At 34.4% G+C, this 16,220-nt stretch overlaps 1 protein-coding gene across 8 annotated transcripts in view; it reads left to right on the forward strand.

The window, feature by feature from the left end:
* Nucleotides 1–16,220, forward strand: part of DLG1 (discs large MAGUK scaffold protein 1) — a 257,730-nt gene that overhangs the window by 7,321 nt on the left and 234,189 nt on the right. For 7 of the 8 annotated variants that reach the window (XM_047789292.1, XM_047789308.1, XM_047789319.1 and 4 more), the window contains exon 4: nt 7,826–7,992. In XM_047789292.1, the coding sequence (XP_047645248.1) occupies nt 7,826–7,992 (167 nt within the window). Of the gene's footprint in view, nt 1–3,379; nt 3,530–7,825; nt 7,993–16,220 lie in introns of those variants that run through there. The other variant, XM_047789373.1, reaches the window with a different exon arrangement.

Below are 16,220 nucleotides of genomic sequence, written 5' to 3' on the forward strand. Positions count from 1 at the left end.
CAGCAAGCGTGTTTAAATGTTGATCTATAGGTTCAGTGTTTTTAAAACACACTGTAAAATGACTTTTACTTTCAAGAATGTTTATGATGATGGAATGATGTTTATTATAATGGAATTTCCACATTTTGAAAAGTGTATTTACTTGGTAATGAGTTTATAGGCTTCTAGATATAATGGTAAAATGTGAAATTTCCTTAGATTTTTTTGCTCATTATTGGTCCCAGTGACTTATATTTTAGTATGTTGCTAATTGTGTGTGTGTGTAACTTTGCAGGCTAGGTTTGAAAAATGAAAACATTTATGACAGAATAAGGATCAGACTATTGGCTAAAACTTTATGAAACTGGGGGAAATTTTTATTAGCTTTTCGGTTGGTGATTTTGATTGAATTGGGTTGTTATTTATTTGGTAACAGTTTTGCTTACTCTTTTGGTTATGTTGAATCTAGTAGAATTCTCTTTGGAAACTTGTAATCACAGAGCTGTAAAAGCATCTGTATATATTTCTTCTAGTCTAAGCTATTTCATCTATAAGGGACAAGTTTTTTCCTACTAAATTTTTCCTTTTCTAATTAGTTTTTCAGTACACCCCCTAAATATTGTATTTAGTTGTCATGTCTCTAAGTCTCCTTTAATCTGGGCACATTTGCATAGTCTTTGTCTTTTATGATATTGTCATATTTGAAGAGTACAGGTCCCCTCCGCTCTTATTTTTTTAATACAGTGTTTCTTATTTTGGGTTTGTCTGAATAAATAAAATATTTTGGTTTTCTTTGAATAAATAACCAATGAATTTTCTTATGTCACTGTTTAATTTCTGTGAATTATTCATTATTTGCCCCTCCCACCACCTTTCTTCATTTTTTCATAATTATAAAATCTAGAGATATCAGTTCTATCTACCTTGTAAGTTGCAAATAGCTTTTATTGTTTATCATTTGTTTTTAAACTTTGATTTAAAAAATAGTTATATTTGAATATGGCTAGATTTATCAGTATTTTTGTGCTCTTTGCTCTTGGTATTATGCTTAGAAAGGCTTCTGTTTCCCTAAGATTTTAAAAATATTTATTATATTCAATTTCTGTCATGGCTTCTTTTTGAACATTTAAATCTTTAGGGAGTTCCCCTGGTGGCTCAGTGGTAACAGGCCAGCTAGTATCCATGAGGATGAGGGTTTGATCCCTGGCTTTGTTCGGTGGGTTAAGGATCCATTGTTGCCATGAGCTGTGGTGTAGCCCAGATCCATCATTATTGTAGCTGTTATGTAGTCTGGCAGCTGTGGCTCCGATTCCACCCCAGTCTGGGAAATTCCATATGCTGTGGGTGCAGCCCTAAAAAAGAATTAAAAAAAAAAAAAAAAACTTAAGTCTTCAATACATTTGGAAATTATTTTGAGATCAAGTGTGAGATTGCTTGTTTTTCATATAAATTTGTTATTTATTAACTCCCTTAAACATTTAAAGAAATTATTACACTTCAACTTTTTCAGCAATTTTAGGTTTACAGGAAAATTGAATGGAAAGCAGAGTTCCCATATCCTTACCACCCTACACCCATTTCTCCTATTATTGATGTCTTGCATTAGTGTGGTATTTTTGTTACAGTAGATAAGCCAGTATTAATGTATTGTTACTACTTAAAGTCCATAGATTACCTTAGGGTTCACTCTTTGCATTGATAAACTTGACATACATGTTTGGTGGTTGACGAACACATCCTCTGTTATGGTATCATAGAGAATAGTTTCACTCCCCTAAAAATCTGTTTTCCACCTCCCTCCTCCTGAATCCCTGGCAACTGCTGATCTTTTAGTTGTCTCTGTAGTTTTGCCTTTTCCAGAGTGTCATATAATTGGAATCACAAGCATATGGCCTTTTCATATTGATTTCTTTCACCTAGCAATATGATTTTAGGTTTCACAATGTCTTTTCATGACCTGATAGCTCATATCTATTTTAATTTAAAATTTTAAAGACTTAATTTTTGTAGAGCAGTTTTAGATTCACAGCAAAATTAAAGGTACAGAGATTTCCCATATAACCCCTGCCCCGTGTATAGGTAGACCCCTGTTATCAACATGTGCAGAATGGTGCATTTGTCGCAGTTGATGAGCCTAAATGAACACATCATTATCCCCCAAAGGCCATAGTTTTACCTTAGTAAATACTAAGGTGCATGATAGCTGGATTGTATGATAAGAGTATATATAGTTTTGTAAGAAACCACCAAACAGCTTTCCAAAGTGGCTGTATCATTTTGCATCAGCACCATCAATGAGTAGGAGTTCCTGTTGCTTCATATTTTTGTTAGCATTTGGTGTTGGCAGTGTTAAGTATTTTGGCCTCTCTAATAGATGTACAGTGGTATCTTGTTGTTTTAATGTGCATTTCCCTGATGATATATGGTGAAACATCTTTTCATGGGCTTATTTGCCATCTGTGTATCTTCTTTGTCAAGGTGTCTGTTAAGGTCTTTTAAAAAATTGTCTGTGCTCTTAAATTTGTTGAGGTTAGTTTTGTGCCCAAGTATGCAGTCAGTCCTTGAGAATGTTCCATGTGCATTTTGAAAAGAATGTATATTCTGATTTTTTTGGATGTAATATCCTGAAAATGTCAATGAAGTCTAACTTTTCTATCGTGTCCATTAACTACAATATTATTTTATCGTAGATTAGAGATGTCACCTATATTATGTTAAATTATTACATTTTCTTGAGTCTGAGTTTAGACTTCCTACTCTGATCCTGGGTTAGTATTCCCTTGAGTCTTTAGTTTGAGAAATGTTTTATGGTTTGTGAGTTTCTCTGTTTAGGATGGTATAAGTTATCACTAAAAGCTAGAAAACTTTTTCCTCAACTTCCTTTGAGGGTATTTCTGGACTTCTGTACTTCCCTTACTCTTAGTGTTTACAAACTTTGAATTTTAGCAAGAAATTAATAAAATTTTACTTAGATTTGGAGATTTCTGAAATATGAAATCTTAGAGATTTCCAAATAAAAAAATTTTGTAATAGATAGGAATGATTCTCCTCAGTTATGTTGGACTGTTTACTTGTGTTTAATATTTGAGAAATTTTCTGTTGTATGTGTTACAGGTTTTTCTTTCTTTCTTTCTTACTTTTTAGGACCGCATCTGCAGCATATGGAAGTTCCCAGGCTAGGGGTCAAATTAGAGCTGCAGATCCCCGCCTATGCCACAGCCACAACAATGCCAAATCCCAACCACCTTTGCAGCCTACACCACAGCTCGTGGCAATGCCAGATCCTTGACCCACTGAGTGAGGCCAGGAATTGAACCCTCATCCTCATGGATACTAGTTGGGTTCCTAACCTGCTGAGCTACAACAGGAACTCTGCTTTTGTGATTTTATAATTTAGATCTTTTTCAGGAACTGCACTTGAGGGGACCCAATTTAGTCCAAAACAGTGAAAGCAGTGAAGATGAAGAATGGACTGTGATAAGACTGATCTGTAGGCTCTACAAAATTAATATGTTCAACTGTAGGCTCTACAAAATCAATATGTTCAACTGTGAGTCAATTAAACGGTCATTTTTCTTCTAATAGGTGTATTAACAGTCCTGTATTTTCTTGCTTGCTTTAGTGCATCATTATTTTCAAAGGAAATAATTTTTTTCAGGGTAATAAAATGTATCAGATATTTTCATTATATGTTTGGTATATATCTGAGCCAGCTATATGGATTTTCAGATGAGTTTGGAATCATTCTTGTCTTTAATCTTGTCTTTAATGTTTTAATCTTGTTTTTAATGGCAGTCACTTTAACAGCTGCATTTTCCCATTTTCTTTACACTTTCATAGTAAATGATTTTACTATGATTTAAAATATAGCTATCAAATTTTTATAGAAGTCTGCCTTTTCAGGTGCTTTATTTTTTTATCTTTTTTTTTTTTCTTTTTCAGGGCCACACCTGCAGCACATGGGGGTTTCTAGGCTAGGGGTCAAATGGGAGTTGAGGCTGCCAGCCTGTGCCACAGCCATAGCAATGCAGTATCAGAGCCACATCTACGACCTACACCACAGCTCACGGCAATGCTGGATCCTTAACCGTCTGAGCAAGGCCAGGGATTGAACCCGCGTCCTCATGGATACTAGTCGGGTTTGTTAACCGCTGAGCCAATATGGGAACTCCCCCTTCTTAGATGCTTTAAATTGGAAACCTTTAGGTGATATATAATTTTTTCCTCAATTATCACAATCTCTCAGAAACACTGTTGTATCTTTTAATTGTCTTATTTCTTTTCTGGAGTGTATTCACTTCATTAATATTTGTTTTAATGTCTTAAGTGTTCAGTGTAAACTCATTAATTGAGTTCTTTATTTTCATTAAGTTGGTCTTTTGGGAATAACTTTGATTTTCAGATGTTGGCATGTTGAATAGACTTTTAGAAAATAGGAGAGATTGAAATTATACTAGGATTCACCATGTGTGTTTTTGTCTTCTTTTTGTGTAGTAACTTCTGTTTTTACTTTAGACTACATATCTAATGGTACTCCATGTTGCACTCTCTAGTTTAGAAAACTAAAGAAAAGGTAGAAAATAATATTTTGAATCTCGAAATGTTACTTTGTAGAAATACTTACTTTGTCACAATGATAATCTCGCCGCTGTTTTTTTGTTTTGCTAAATCTTTATAGTTCTGATCAGTGATACTCTCTTCTGACATATAAAATGTAGATTAGCTTTAAAGAATAGGGACTGCATGGGAAATATAAAATATAAATACTTTGGACTCCTAAGAAAAGCTCAGTTTATGTGTACAATTTTTCCAGAGGTGGCCTTTTCTGATTAGGTGCGCCTTGAAAAATCTTTGCTAATAACTGAAAATTGTAATTGAGAAATAGTTTCTGAAGGAGTGTTATTATGTTGCTCACTCCTATTGTCTTGGGACACCCTAAAGATGCAGGAATGTGGTGGACAAATGAAATAAAGTATATAAACTATGGAATGTTAGGATGGAATACAGGTCAAGATTAAAGGTGTGTGTTTTTGTTTTTGTTTTTAAGGAAAGTGACAAATTGTCATATCAAAAACATCACCACACTGTACATGTATTAACAGATACTTCAGTACTTTTGTATATGGTTTTAGTTTGCCAAGTATGGTTACTACTCTCTCTTTAATTTGGATCTTATCTGGCAGTATCAGTTATCCTGATCCCAGTAAGAAATAGATATCTAAATAACTAAAATAGATATTATAAACCCACATATTACATACCTCGTGGACTTTACTCACATCTAAACTCCTGTAGACACTCATTCAACTTATTTTTTTTATTGTAATAACATATGTAACATGAAATTTACCGTTTTTTTTTGGCCATGCCCATAGCATATGGAAGTTCCCAGGCCAAAGATTGAACCTGTGCCACAGCAGTGACCCAGGCTGCTTCAGTGACAGTGCTGGATCCTCAGTTTGCTGTGCCACAGGAAAACTCCAGAAGTTACCATTTTTAAGCCTGCAGTTAGTTCAGTAGCATTAGTACATTCACAGTGTTCTGCAGCTATCACCACTATCCATCTCTGGAACTTTTTCATCATCCCAAACCAAATTTCTATACCCATTAAACAATTAACTCCCCATTCTCTCCTTACTCCAGGCCCTGGAAATAACTTTACTACTCTTTATGAATTTGGCTACTCTAGGTACCTCATATAAGTGGAATCAAATAGTTTTAGTCATTTTGTGTCTGGCTTATCCCACTTATATCTTCAGGATTCATCTATCCATGTTGTGGAACATATCAGAATTTCATTCTGCAGCTGCATCATTTTATATTCCTACTAGCAATTCATGGGGGTTTAATTTCTCCATATCCTCATCACATTTGTTATTTACTGTTTTGTTAATAATAGCTGTCCTAATGGGTGTTTTACTCAGCTTGTTTTAAGTGTGATATAGTTAATAATATAAATATTTGGTATTTTAGTCCATAGGAGTTCAGATACAGCAAATTAGAAAGGACTGTTTGATAGATGAATATAAGACCTAGAATTGAGGCATTTCTCTTGATAGTAGCAAGTTGCAAATGAACTGTTCAAAAATTCGTGTAGGAGATACTTTATTCCTTGGCCATACTAGACAATAAAATATTATTCTGAATTATGTTAGTCTAGGGCTCTCTTGTCTTGTATGTAACCACTAACCACATGTGTCTATTTAAATTAAACTTAAATAAAATTATAAATTTAGTTCCTCAGTCACACTAGTCACATTTTAAATGCTCAATAGCCATATGTAGTTAGTGGCTACCATGTTGGACAGTGTAGCTCTGGAACATTTATCATTGCAGAAAAGTATTTGGGATAGCGCTGCTCAAGGTTTTTAAGAGATGTTATTAAAGGGTAATCAGTATTTCTGCTAGTTAACTATCAAATAAAAGGTCATATAGATATTTAAGATTTGAAACTTGTCTTACAGTATTGGAAAATATAAAAATTTTATATAGTGATGTGGGCCGTTTATCTTGATATTGGTAACTAACCAATTGTCCACTCATTGAGTACTCTTAGAGGGCATAATACTGTACTAGGAGCTGTGTGTTGTTTTGCTTTTGGGTGAGAGATCTCTATAGATAGGTAGATCTACAAATATTTATGTCTTACAAATATATAAAATATATATCTTTTACATATATAGAAATATATGTCCTACTGTGTAAATATATACATACTCTCACACTCATGTATATCTTCTACAAAAATTTCCCTAATTATTGTCAGTGTCTTTTATAATTCACTGCCTCCCCTTTCCCAGACATACAACATGCACATCAGTTAAGGCTCTGACATTGCAGTTACTTGCTGTATCTCTTTTGTTTAATTTGTACAGAAAAATCTTGCTTTCAAAGAATTTTTTTCCCTTTCATGACATTGACTTTCTAAAGAAACCAGGCCAGTTGTCTTGTGGAATGTCTCTCTCTGAATCTGTTTTGTTGTTTGCTTTTCTGGTGTCATTTAACTTGTTCCTCTATCGCCTGTATTTCCTTGGAACTAGAAGTTGGTTCTAAATACTTGACTTAGGTTCAGGTTAAATAGCTTTTATTTGATAAGAACCTTTTATAGCTAATGTTCTGAATTTGAGTTTTTAGTTTTTTTCATGATGGTTATGTGAGTAGTTTTATATAGTGATTCATAGTTTATAACATGCTTTCATATACAATTTCCTCGGGTAATATTAACATCCTGTGAAGTAGGTTGATACTATTCTCAGTATTCTGTTTTTATTAGTCCTTTACCTAGAACTTTCTACAATTCCACTGGTTACCAAAACTGAAAAAGGAGTTACTTTGTCTCTGCTGTCTTTGGATTTTTTTTTAAAGGAGATACTAATTTTTTCATCATATTGAGAAACAAATATTTATTCTTTCTAAATGTTATTTACATTTACTGTTATGATTCTATACAGGATAATATCCCATCTGTTAAATAATAATTTCACTCCTTTAAAAAAATCAACTCAAAATTATACCAGGAGGTGAATAAAAACTTATAGTTGTGTAATCATTATGTAACTACCCCTCAGAGCTCCTGAGCAGCATGAATAACCAGTGTTAATATGCTAAGTTTATATAATTCCAGCTGATAGCAGCATAACTTGATCTTTCCAAGTTATCCTATTTTGCTATACCTTAATGGTTTCTTTTAGAGTTTGTCATATCTTTAGGTGATTATTTCTAAAATAACGTAAAATATTTAAACTTAGTATTTATTTTAGTAGAGTAAAAATTTTGCTTTTGAGTTATTTAGCAATGCATAGTTGCTAAATACTTTTGAATTTTTTTTTCCTTTCCTCACCACTAGATATTCAAGAATTTTATGAAGTGACCTTACTGGATAATCCAAAATGTATAAATCGTTCAAAGCAGTCTGAACCGATACAGCCTGTGAATACTTGGGAAATTTCCAGCCTTCCAAGCTCTACTGTGACTTCAGAAACACTACCAAGCAGCCTTAGCACTAATGTAGAGGTAAGATAAAAAATTTTTCCTTAAGCTGTTTTTCAGTGGTCAATTAATTAGGATTACTAAGTTTTTTCATTTTAGTAAAATGGATATTTTGTGGAAGTATCATTTATAATGGAATAAAAAGTATGAGATTAAAAAATAGTTTTGAAAGGAAAAGCTTAAAATTTCTGGTGCCCCTGCCTAAAATTTTGTGAATGGTTCAAGGTCTGAAATACTTAACTATTAAAAAATATTTTGCATGATAGACCTCAATGAAGCTTCATCTGTGTGATAATTAGATGGAAGCTACTTTGAAAAGATGGTTTTGCTCTGGTATTTTTTTTCTCAGAAAGCAGTTGCTACATTTATCCCAAGGATTCTGTGTTTATTGGCTTAAAGGATTGCATTGTTAAACCGATCAGTAAATCTTAAGGATAGCATTGGTTTCTCCCTTTTTCTGTAGTTAAAACTCTCTACTTCTTTGCATTTTCCTAACTATTGTAGTAATGTTCTTTTTTCGTTTTGATCTGTTGCTGGTAGAGTTAGATATGACATAACAGAAATATGAAGCATTTTGTAATGAGGATTCTGTCTGAGGGATGTGAGTCATTTGAAAGTGGTTGTCTGACTGAATTTGATTCTAGGGCCTTCTAGTTACTACTGGAGAAGTGCCTGAAAAATTAAATCAGGGAAAAGTAGTGGTAGGCAACAATCAGACAGCCCTTTGGTAACGAAGTAGACAGATTTCTCAGTTTCTCTTAAAAGTGACATGGAGCTTAGAATTTTAGGGCAGGAAGAATCAGAGACTATCTGATCCCTCTTCTTCATCTTAAAAGATGAGGAACTGAGATCCAGAAGAAAATGAATGACTTGACCCAGCTTACTCAGCTAATTTGGGCAAGTCTGCCTTTGGATTTCAGATATCCTAATACATCACGGTTCTATTTATTAACTGTGGTATGTACTTACATGTTTCTCTTTGGTTAGAGATTGTAATGTTGTATTGCCTGTATATCCTTATTTTCATATTTCACTTTTTTTGTTTTTCTCTGGAATAATTTCAGTATCCATTCTCTTTAGTTGATGCATGATTTGCTCTTATGTTAGTCCATTTCAAGTAGATTTTTTGAAATGTTAATTAGTAATGCAGTTTCTATTTCATGTTTATTTGTAGTCCTAGATTAAAAAGTTTGCTTATGGGGGTCCTCTTATGGTGCAGTGGGTGAAGGATACAGCATTGTTGCTGCTGTGGTGTGGATTGGAACGCTGATGTGGGAATTTCCACATGCTATGTGGGTGTGGCCAGAAAAAAATTGCTTATGTAAGAAAAATGTTAAATTTTAAGAGAATTGACTTGCTTTTTAATAACTTTTTTTTATTCTGTTGTCTGATTTATGATACTCAACAATGATTATAAAGCATACAGTTCTTAAAGTTAATATGTCTATTTTTATAGGAGATTGTTAGGGTAATGGCTGGCTCAATATAACCAGTAAAAATAAATGTTCATTAAAGTTAAATAAGTGGACAGTTCTATAATCTGGAAGTTAATTTCCGTATAGATTTCAGCCTGCAATCAACAGTGCATTGACTTCTCTTAAGGATAGTACTGGAAACATTTTTGAAGTTTCCTGGTGGCCTACCAAGTTAAGGATTTGGCATTGTCACTGCTATGGCTCAGGTTGCTGCTGTGGCACTGGTTTGATTCCTGGGCCCAGGAATTTTTGTATGCTGTGGATGCAACCAAAAAAAGGAATGGTATTAGAAACATTTCAACTTGTATAAAATTATGAGGCACTGGTACCTAGAATGCTTTTTGCATTGCTGGTTTCTGCATCTCCTGAAAAGCTATTATGGATATGATAAAGTTACCTAAAATGGATAGGAGAATAAGACCTTACAACCTGCAAGTATTAGATCATATTAGGAAAACATGGAGGAGATGGGAGTATGGTTACATATGTTGCATACGTAGAGCTTGGAACATGGAAAATGCTGTATTAATGTTTGAAATCTCTCTCTATTCATGGGTGGGCTTATGGGAACATGGGGATATATCCATCGAGTCCTTGATTTTTATTTATTTATTTATTTTTGGTCTTTTCTAGGGCCGCACCCATGACACATGGAGGTTCCCAGGCTAGGGGTCTAATCAGAGCTGTAGCCGCTGGCCTCTGCCAGAGCCACAGCAATGTGGGATCCGAACCACGTCTGCGGCCTACACCACAGCTCACAGCAATGCCGGATCCTCAGCCCACTGAGCAAGGGCAGGGACCCAACCTGCAACCTCATGGTTCCTAGTTGGATTCGTTAACCACTGCGCCACGACGGGAACTCCTGTTTCAGTTCTTTTGAGGGAAAGAAGGAAGGTATGTTCCCCTTTTAACCCATTCATTTATGCTTCATTTGGACAGTAAACTTGGCTAAAAGCCCTTTAACTCAATCTCTTGTTTCAATTCCCACTTTAGACTCTTAGGGGCACCATGTTTAGAACTGAAAAGAGAGTTGGATCATTTAATTCACCTCACTTTTATAGTTGAAGAGAATCCACTGACCCAAATTAAAACAAAGAGTTTCTGTTGGACTGCAACTTGAAAAAAATTAAAATCATGAAAATATTTTGTCCTGTAGAAAATTTAGATTATTATTACTCTGTGTGCTAAATATTGGATTAAAAAGTAAGATGCCCTTTTTTCTGACAAAATTGCATACAACATCATCTTTTCTCTTTCACTTTATGTTCACTTTTGCAGGACTATCTTAAAGAGTTATTTTTACAGGAGTTCCCGTCGTGGCGCAGTGGTTAACGAATCCGACTAGGAACCATGAGGTTGTGGGTTCGGTCCCTGCCCTTGCTCAGTGGGTTAACGATCCGGCGTTGCCGTGAGCTGTGATGTAGGTTGTAGGCGCGGCTCGGATTCTGCGTTGCTGTGGCTCTGGCGTAGGCCGGCGACTACGGCTCCGATTGGACCCCTAGCCTGGGAACCTCCATATGCCGCGGGAGCGGCCCAAGAAATAGCAAAAAGCCAAAAAAAAAAAAAAAGAGTTATTTTTACAAAAAAGTATCTGAGATTGATCAATTGACACAAGGGCATGCCTCTCTTATTCTCTTATAGTAAAAATCTTTGCCTTGTGAAGCATCTATCTACTTTTTTTTTTTTTAAACAGTTGGTAACTGTTCTGACTCTTGACAGATTCTCATTTGTCAGCTTATTTGTGTCCTTATGATTGTATTTCTTCTATTTCTTCTGATGCAGTAAAATGAAAGTTAAAACTGTTTATCTTTAAAGTGATATAATTAGTATTCCATTTTCTTACAACTTTTTTTTTGGTTTTGGTATGTCTCTCCTTGGAGCATATGCCTAGTTTGGAGATGTTTGGAAATATTTGCTTAATATTAATGATTGTTTGTGGATAATGGGGATTTTTTTTCTTTTTAGTGATTTTCTGTTACTGTTTTAAAATAATGAGCCTGTCATTTTTATAAAACCAAATCTATTCTAAAATAAGAGCAATTACTTCAATTACTTTTAGAGATTGTGAGGAACAATATTTGAAAGGAAGCAAAATGCAAGAGTAAGAGAAATTGCCTAATTTAATGAGAAATTACAACAGAGAAGGATGCACTAGCCTGTCTTAGTTCTTTCAGGCTGCTATGACAATACTATAGACTAGGTGGCTTATAAACAAAAGAAATTTATTCCTCACATTTCTGGAGGCTGGGAAGTCCAAAATCAGATCACTGATTGATTCATTGTCTAGTGAAATTCCATTTCCTCGCTCATAGATTGACGTCTTCTTGATATGTCCTCAACATTGAAGAAGGTGTGAGGGAGCTCTCTGGGCTCTGTTTAATAAGGGCACTGATCTCATTTATGAAAGTTCTACCCTTAAGACCTAATCACCTCCTAAAGACCTTGCTTTCTAACGCTGTTACTTGGAGGGTTAGAATTTCAATCCATGAATTTGGAGAGGGACACATGTATCATGTCAGTCCTGTTCCTAATGATACAGTACATTTCAAATGGATCAAAGATTCAAAGGTTAAAAGAAAACTATAATAATAAACTTTTAAATGGTTTTTGCATAGGGAAAACTTTTCTAAACACGACAGCAAAGAAAACCTTGAAACATTCAAAGAAAAAGTTAAGAATACTGACTTTGTAGAACTTCTTTATGGACTTCACAAAGTTTGTTTGAACTTTGATTATAGAATTTTTGTATCTTGAAAGATAAATGAACAAATAAGAAATGATACACTGGGGGAAAATTTGTCACATTTATTAAAAGGAATTCATTTCCAGCCCTTTCAACTCAAGAAACTTCTTATAGATCTGTGAGAAGAAAAAAGCCAACATTTAGTAGGAAAGTGACCAAGAACATGAATGAGCAGTTTGGAGAAAAAGAAATGCAGATGGGCCAGTAGGCCTATGAGGAGATGTTCAACATCACTTTGAAAAATGCATATTAAGGAGTTCCTATTGTGGTTCAGTGGGTTAAGAACCCAACTAGTATCTATGAGGATGCAGGCTCAGTCCCTGATCTTGCTTAGGGGTTAAAGATCTGGCATTGCCATGAGCTGCAGCATAGGTTGCAGATGTGACTTGACTCCTGCATTGCTGTAGCCATGGTGTAAGCTGGCAATCCAACTCCTAGCCTGGGAACTTCTGTATGCCACAGGTGTGGCCCTTTAAAAAAAAAAAAAAAGCAAATTAAATTGACAGTGGGAATATTTTTAACTAACTTGATTGTCAAATATTAATTAAATGTGAGGAAACAGAAACTCTTGTATTGTTGGTTGGAAAATACAGTGGTACAACAGTTTTGAAAGACAGCTTGATGGTATATGTTCTATTCTTTGATCCAGCATATGTCACAGATGTACTCATACAAATTATTAATGCATATTAAAAATATATGCATACTCATTGCACTATTATTTGTAATAATAAAAAATCTAAATGATTATCTGTAAGAAACTGGATAAACACATTATCAAACAGCCGCTTAATGCAATATAAAATAAGCATGAAACTATCTCCATCTACTCTATGTTATTAAATCATTGAAAGTAGTTTGCATATCAGGAGGTATAGTATGATACTGTAAAAATAAAAAGTACGGGTTTAGGTAGGTTAAGAAGAATACACACTTAGTCCACTTTCAGTAATGTACTCTTGTTTTCCCTTGTCTATGCTCTCTCCAGGCCCCTGTATCAGCCTTTCTGAATTCATCTTTGTGGCAGGGAAATTATCTGACTCGTGGCGTAGGGAGGATATCTTTTTTTCTTTCTCTTTGACCTTGTGATTTAATGCTTTAATATAATCCATCCTCCTTAATTTAAGTAGAGTTAGGAGATAGTAGAGCTAAAGGTTATATTCAGTCTCCCAGGTTTAATCTGAAGTCCTCTAAACATTGGCTTTTTAAAAAGTTATTGAAATATTGTATAACATTCATAAAAAAAGTTCTACGGATTGTAAATGTATAGCTTGATGAATTTATTGCCTTGTGGGTATATTGGGTGAGGGGAAAAAATGGAATGACTGCTAATGGGTTCTAGAGTTAGATGGTTGTGAAGTATTGAACTAGTGAAGGCATAATGTGAAGTAAAGTAGTGAAGGTAGTGAAGACGGTTGCACGACTTTATGAATAGACTAAAAACACTGAATTATACACTTTAAAATTTGGAGAATTTTTTAGAGTATATCCACTATAACTCAGTTTAAAAAAGAAATATACTAATACCCCCAAAGTCTTCCTTAAACCTTTTTAATTCACTGCCTGCTCCCCTTTTCCTCAAAGGACCATTCTGATTTCTAACACTATGGTTTAGTTTTGCCTCTTTTAAAACTATCTATTAACAGATTCATGCAGTATGTACTCTAGCTACTTGTGTTTAGCTTTTTTTCTTACATTTGCGAATTTCATCCATGACTTGAAGTTTTTTCATTCTTACCGCTGTTTTTATAATATTCCATTGTACGATATACCACAGTGTATGTATCCATTTTACTGATGGATATTTGGTTTGTTTCCAGTTTTGGGTTAGTGCTGCTTTGAACAGTGTATTTATCCATTTTACTGATGAATATTTGGTTTGTTTCCAGTTTTGGGTTAGTGCTGCTTTGAACACTATTTGACAGTTATTTCTGCCATAGCACAATGTGTAAGTTCTTAAAAATCAGCATACTATGAAAAGTTGTGCAGTAAAAACCACAGGGCTTATGTCTTGAGAAAATGGGAGACTCACAACTTGGTGAGTGCCACATACAGAAAAAGGTAAGAACCTAATAAAAATAGCACAGTTTCACACATGTTCAGTGGCTAAAGAATATATAATATTACAATAAATACACATTTTACCTTGAAAAAAATCTTGTTTGCTATGGAACTGTGAGGGTTTGCTATGGGAGGATTGCAACTTGTGAGTTATTGTGAAGTGCTGGCAAGGAAAGTTATCTGAAATTAGATGAAAAGTTAAAATATCAGATGTGGATGAGTGTGACTCTTAACACTCAAAGTAAAGCTTGAAATATGTGCATTTTATATATTCCTATGTGGCTCATTTCATCTGGGTTCAATTTTCTGCCCTTACCTAGTGTTTTTTAAGGACAAGATTAAGCATAAGCAAACATGAAATCTGTGCTTTGTTCATATTGTCCCCTGATATATCAGCTGTGTTAGAACAAATTTGCGTTTTCAAAACAATTATAACAGCACTGAGTGTGTATGCTTTTTGGTGCACCTGTGTATGCATTTCTGTTATGTTTATGCCCAGTTGTGAAAATATGTTTAATTTTAGAAAAAAATGGAAACTTTTGCAGGGCGATTATGCCTCTTTTTATAATTACCCCTAGTGCAAGTATCAGTTGTTTCACATAATTGTCAGCACTTGTTATTGTCTGTCTTTTTATTAATGATTTCAGCCATTCCAGTAGGTGTACACTGGTACTTTATATTGTTGTATTTGTATTTTCCCTGTCATTAATACAATTAACAGATAACAAACATCTTTTTAAATGGGTATTGTTCATTTTGCAATCTTTGGTGAAGTGTCCAAGTTTTTTATATATTTTTGTTGTTGTTATATCTTCTGTCTTATTGATTTGTAGGAGGTCTCTATCTGCATTGATTCCTTTATTGGATATATGTGTAATATGTATTTTCTCCCACTCTGAAGTGTGCTTTTATAAGTGAAATCTTTTAACCAAGATTTCTTAAATTTAATATAGTCCAATTTATGATTAATGCTTTTAGTGCCTACTGTAGTGTTTTCAAACTCCAAGGTCATAAAGATAGTCTACTGTATTATTTGTCAGGAACTTTTATTTTGCTTTTCACATTTATATCTAATTTGTGCTGCAATTTGCAAAATATCACATGAAACAGCATCCCACTTTGTCTCTATTCTTGTTGCTCTAGTCTAAACCACTTTTTTTTTTTTGCTTAGATTCTTGTCCTGTCTGCATTTGCACTTTCCCCTCTGAATTTATGATCAGTTTGCTTCCAAGATTATCTTTATAAAATGTAAGTTATGCCATTACTTTCACTGGCTTTCCATTCCTTTCAGAATGAAGTAGGAAATCCCTAATAAAAGTCAGAAATCCTAAATTATTTGACCACTGCCTGTATCTCCATTCATCTTTTGGAGCTCTTTTCCTTCTTTGGTCACTAGTTCCTCATAGCTCAGGATCCGCACATAATGTTCCCTCTGTGTAGAAGATTCTCATTTCTTTTGCCAACTCCCACTCATTTTTAGCATTTTATTTTAAATGTCAGTTCATTCATTTATTCAACAAATATTGAGCACATATTTTATATCATGCATTGAACAAGGTACTTGAACAAAAAGCAAAGATAATCTGTGTCCTCATAGAGCTTACATTCTCGTGGGAAAGCAGGTAATAAGCACTAAGTTAATAAAATCTCTAGTTATGTTGGAAGGCGATAAGTGATCTGGGAGGGAAAAAAGAGCAAATTAAGGGGAACAAGGACTCTAGATGGAGAATTGCTTTGAAATTTTAAATAGGGTATTGATGATAGGCCTCACTGAAGTGATGCTTGTGCAATGAATTGGAAGTTGATACAGCTGTTTGGGGGAATGACCGGTGCAGAAGACTAAGGCAAGAGGAAGGCTGAATTGTATGATAAACAGCAATATGGCCAATATGGCTAGAGCAGACTAAGTAGAGGAAAGTGTAGTGGGAGAGGAGGTCAGAGAGTGAGACAGGGGCAGATCATGTGAAGCTTTC

This window comes from Phacochoerus africanus, chromosome 1 (genome assembly GCF_016906955.1).
Source record: "Phacochoerus africanus isolate WHEZ1 chromosome 1, ROS_Pafr_v1, whole genome shotgun sequence".
Taxonomy (NCBI): domain Eukaryota; kingdom Metazoa; phylum Chordata; class Mammalia; order Artiodactyla; family Suidae; genus Phacochoerus; species Phacochoerus africanus.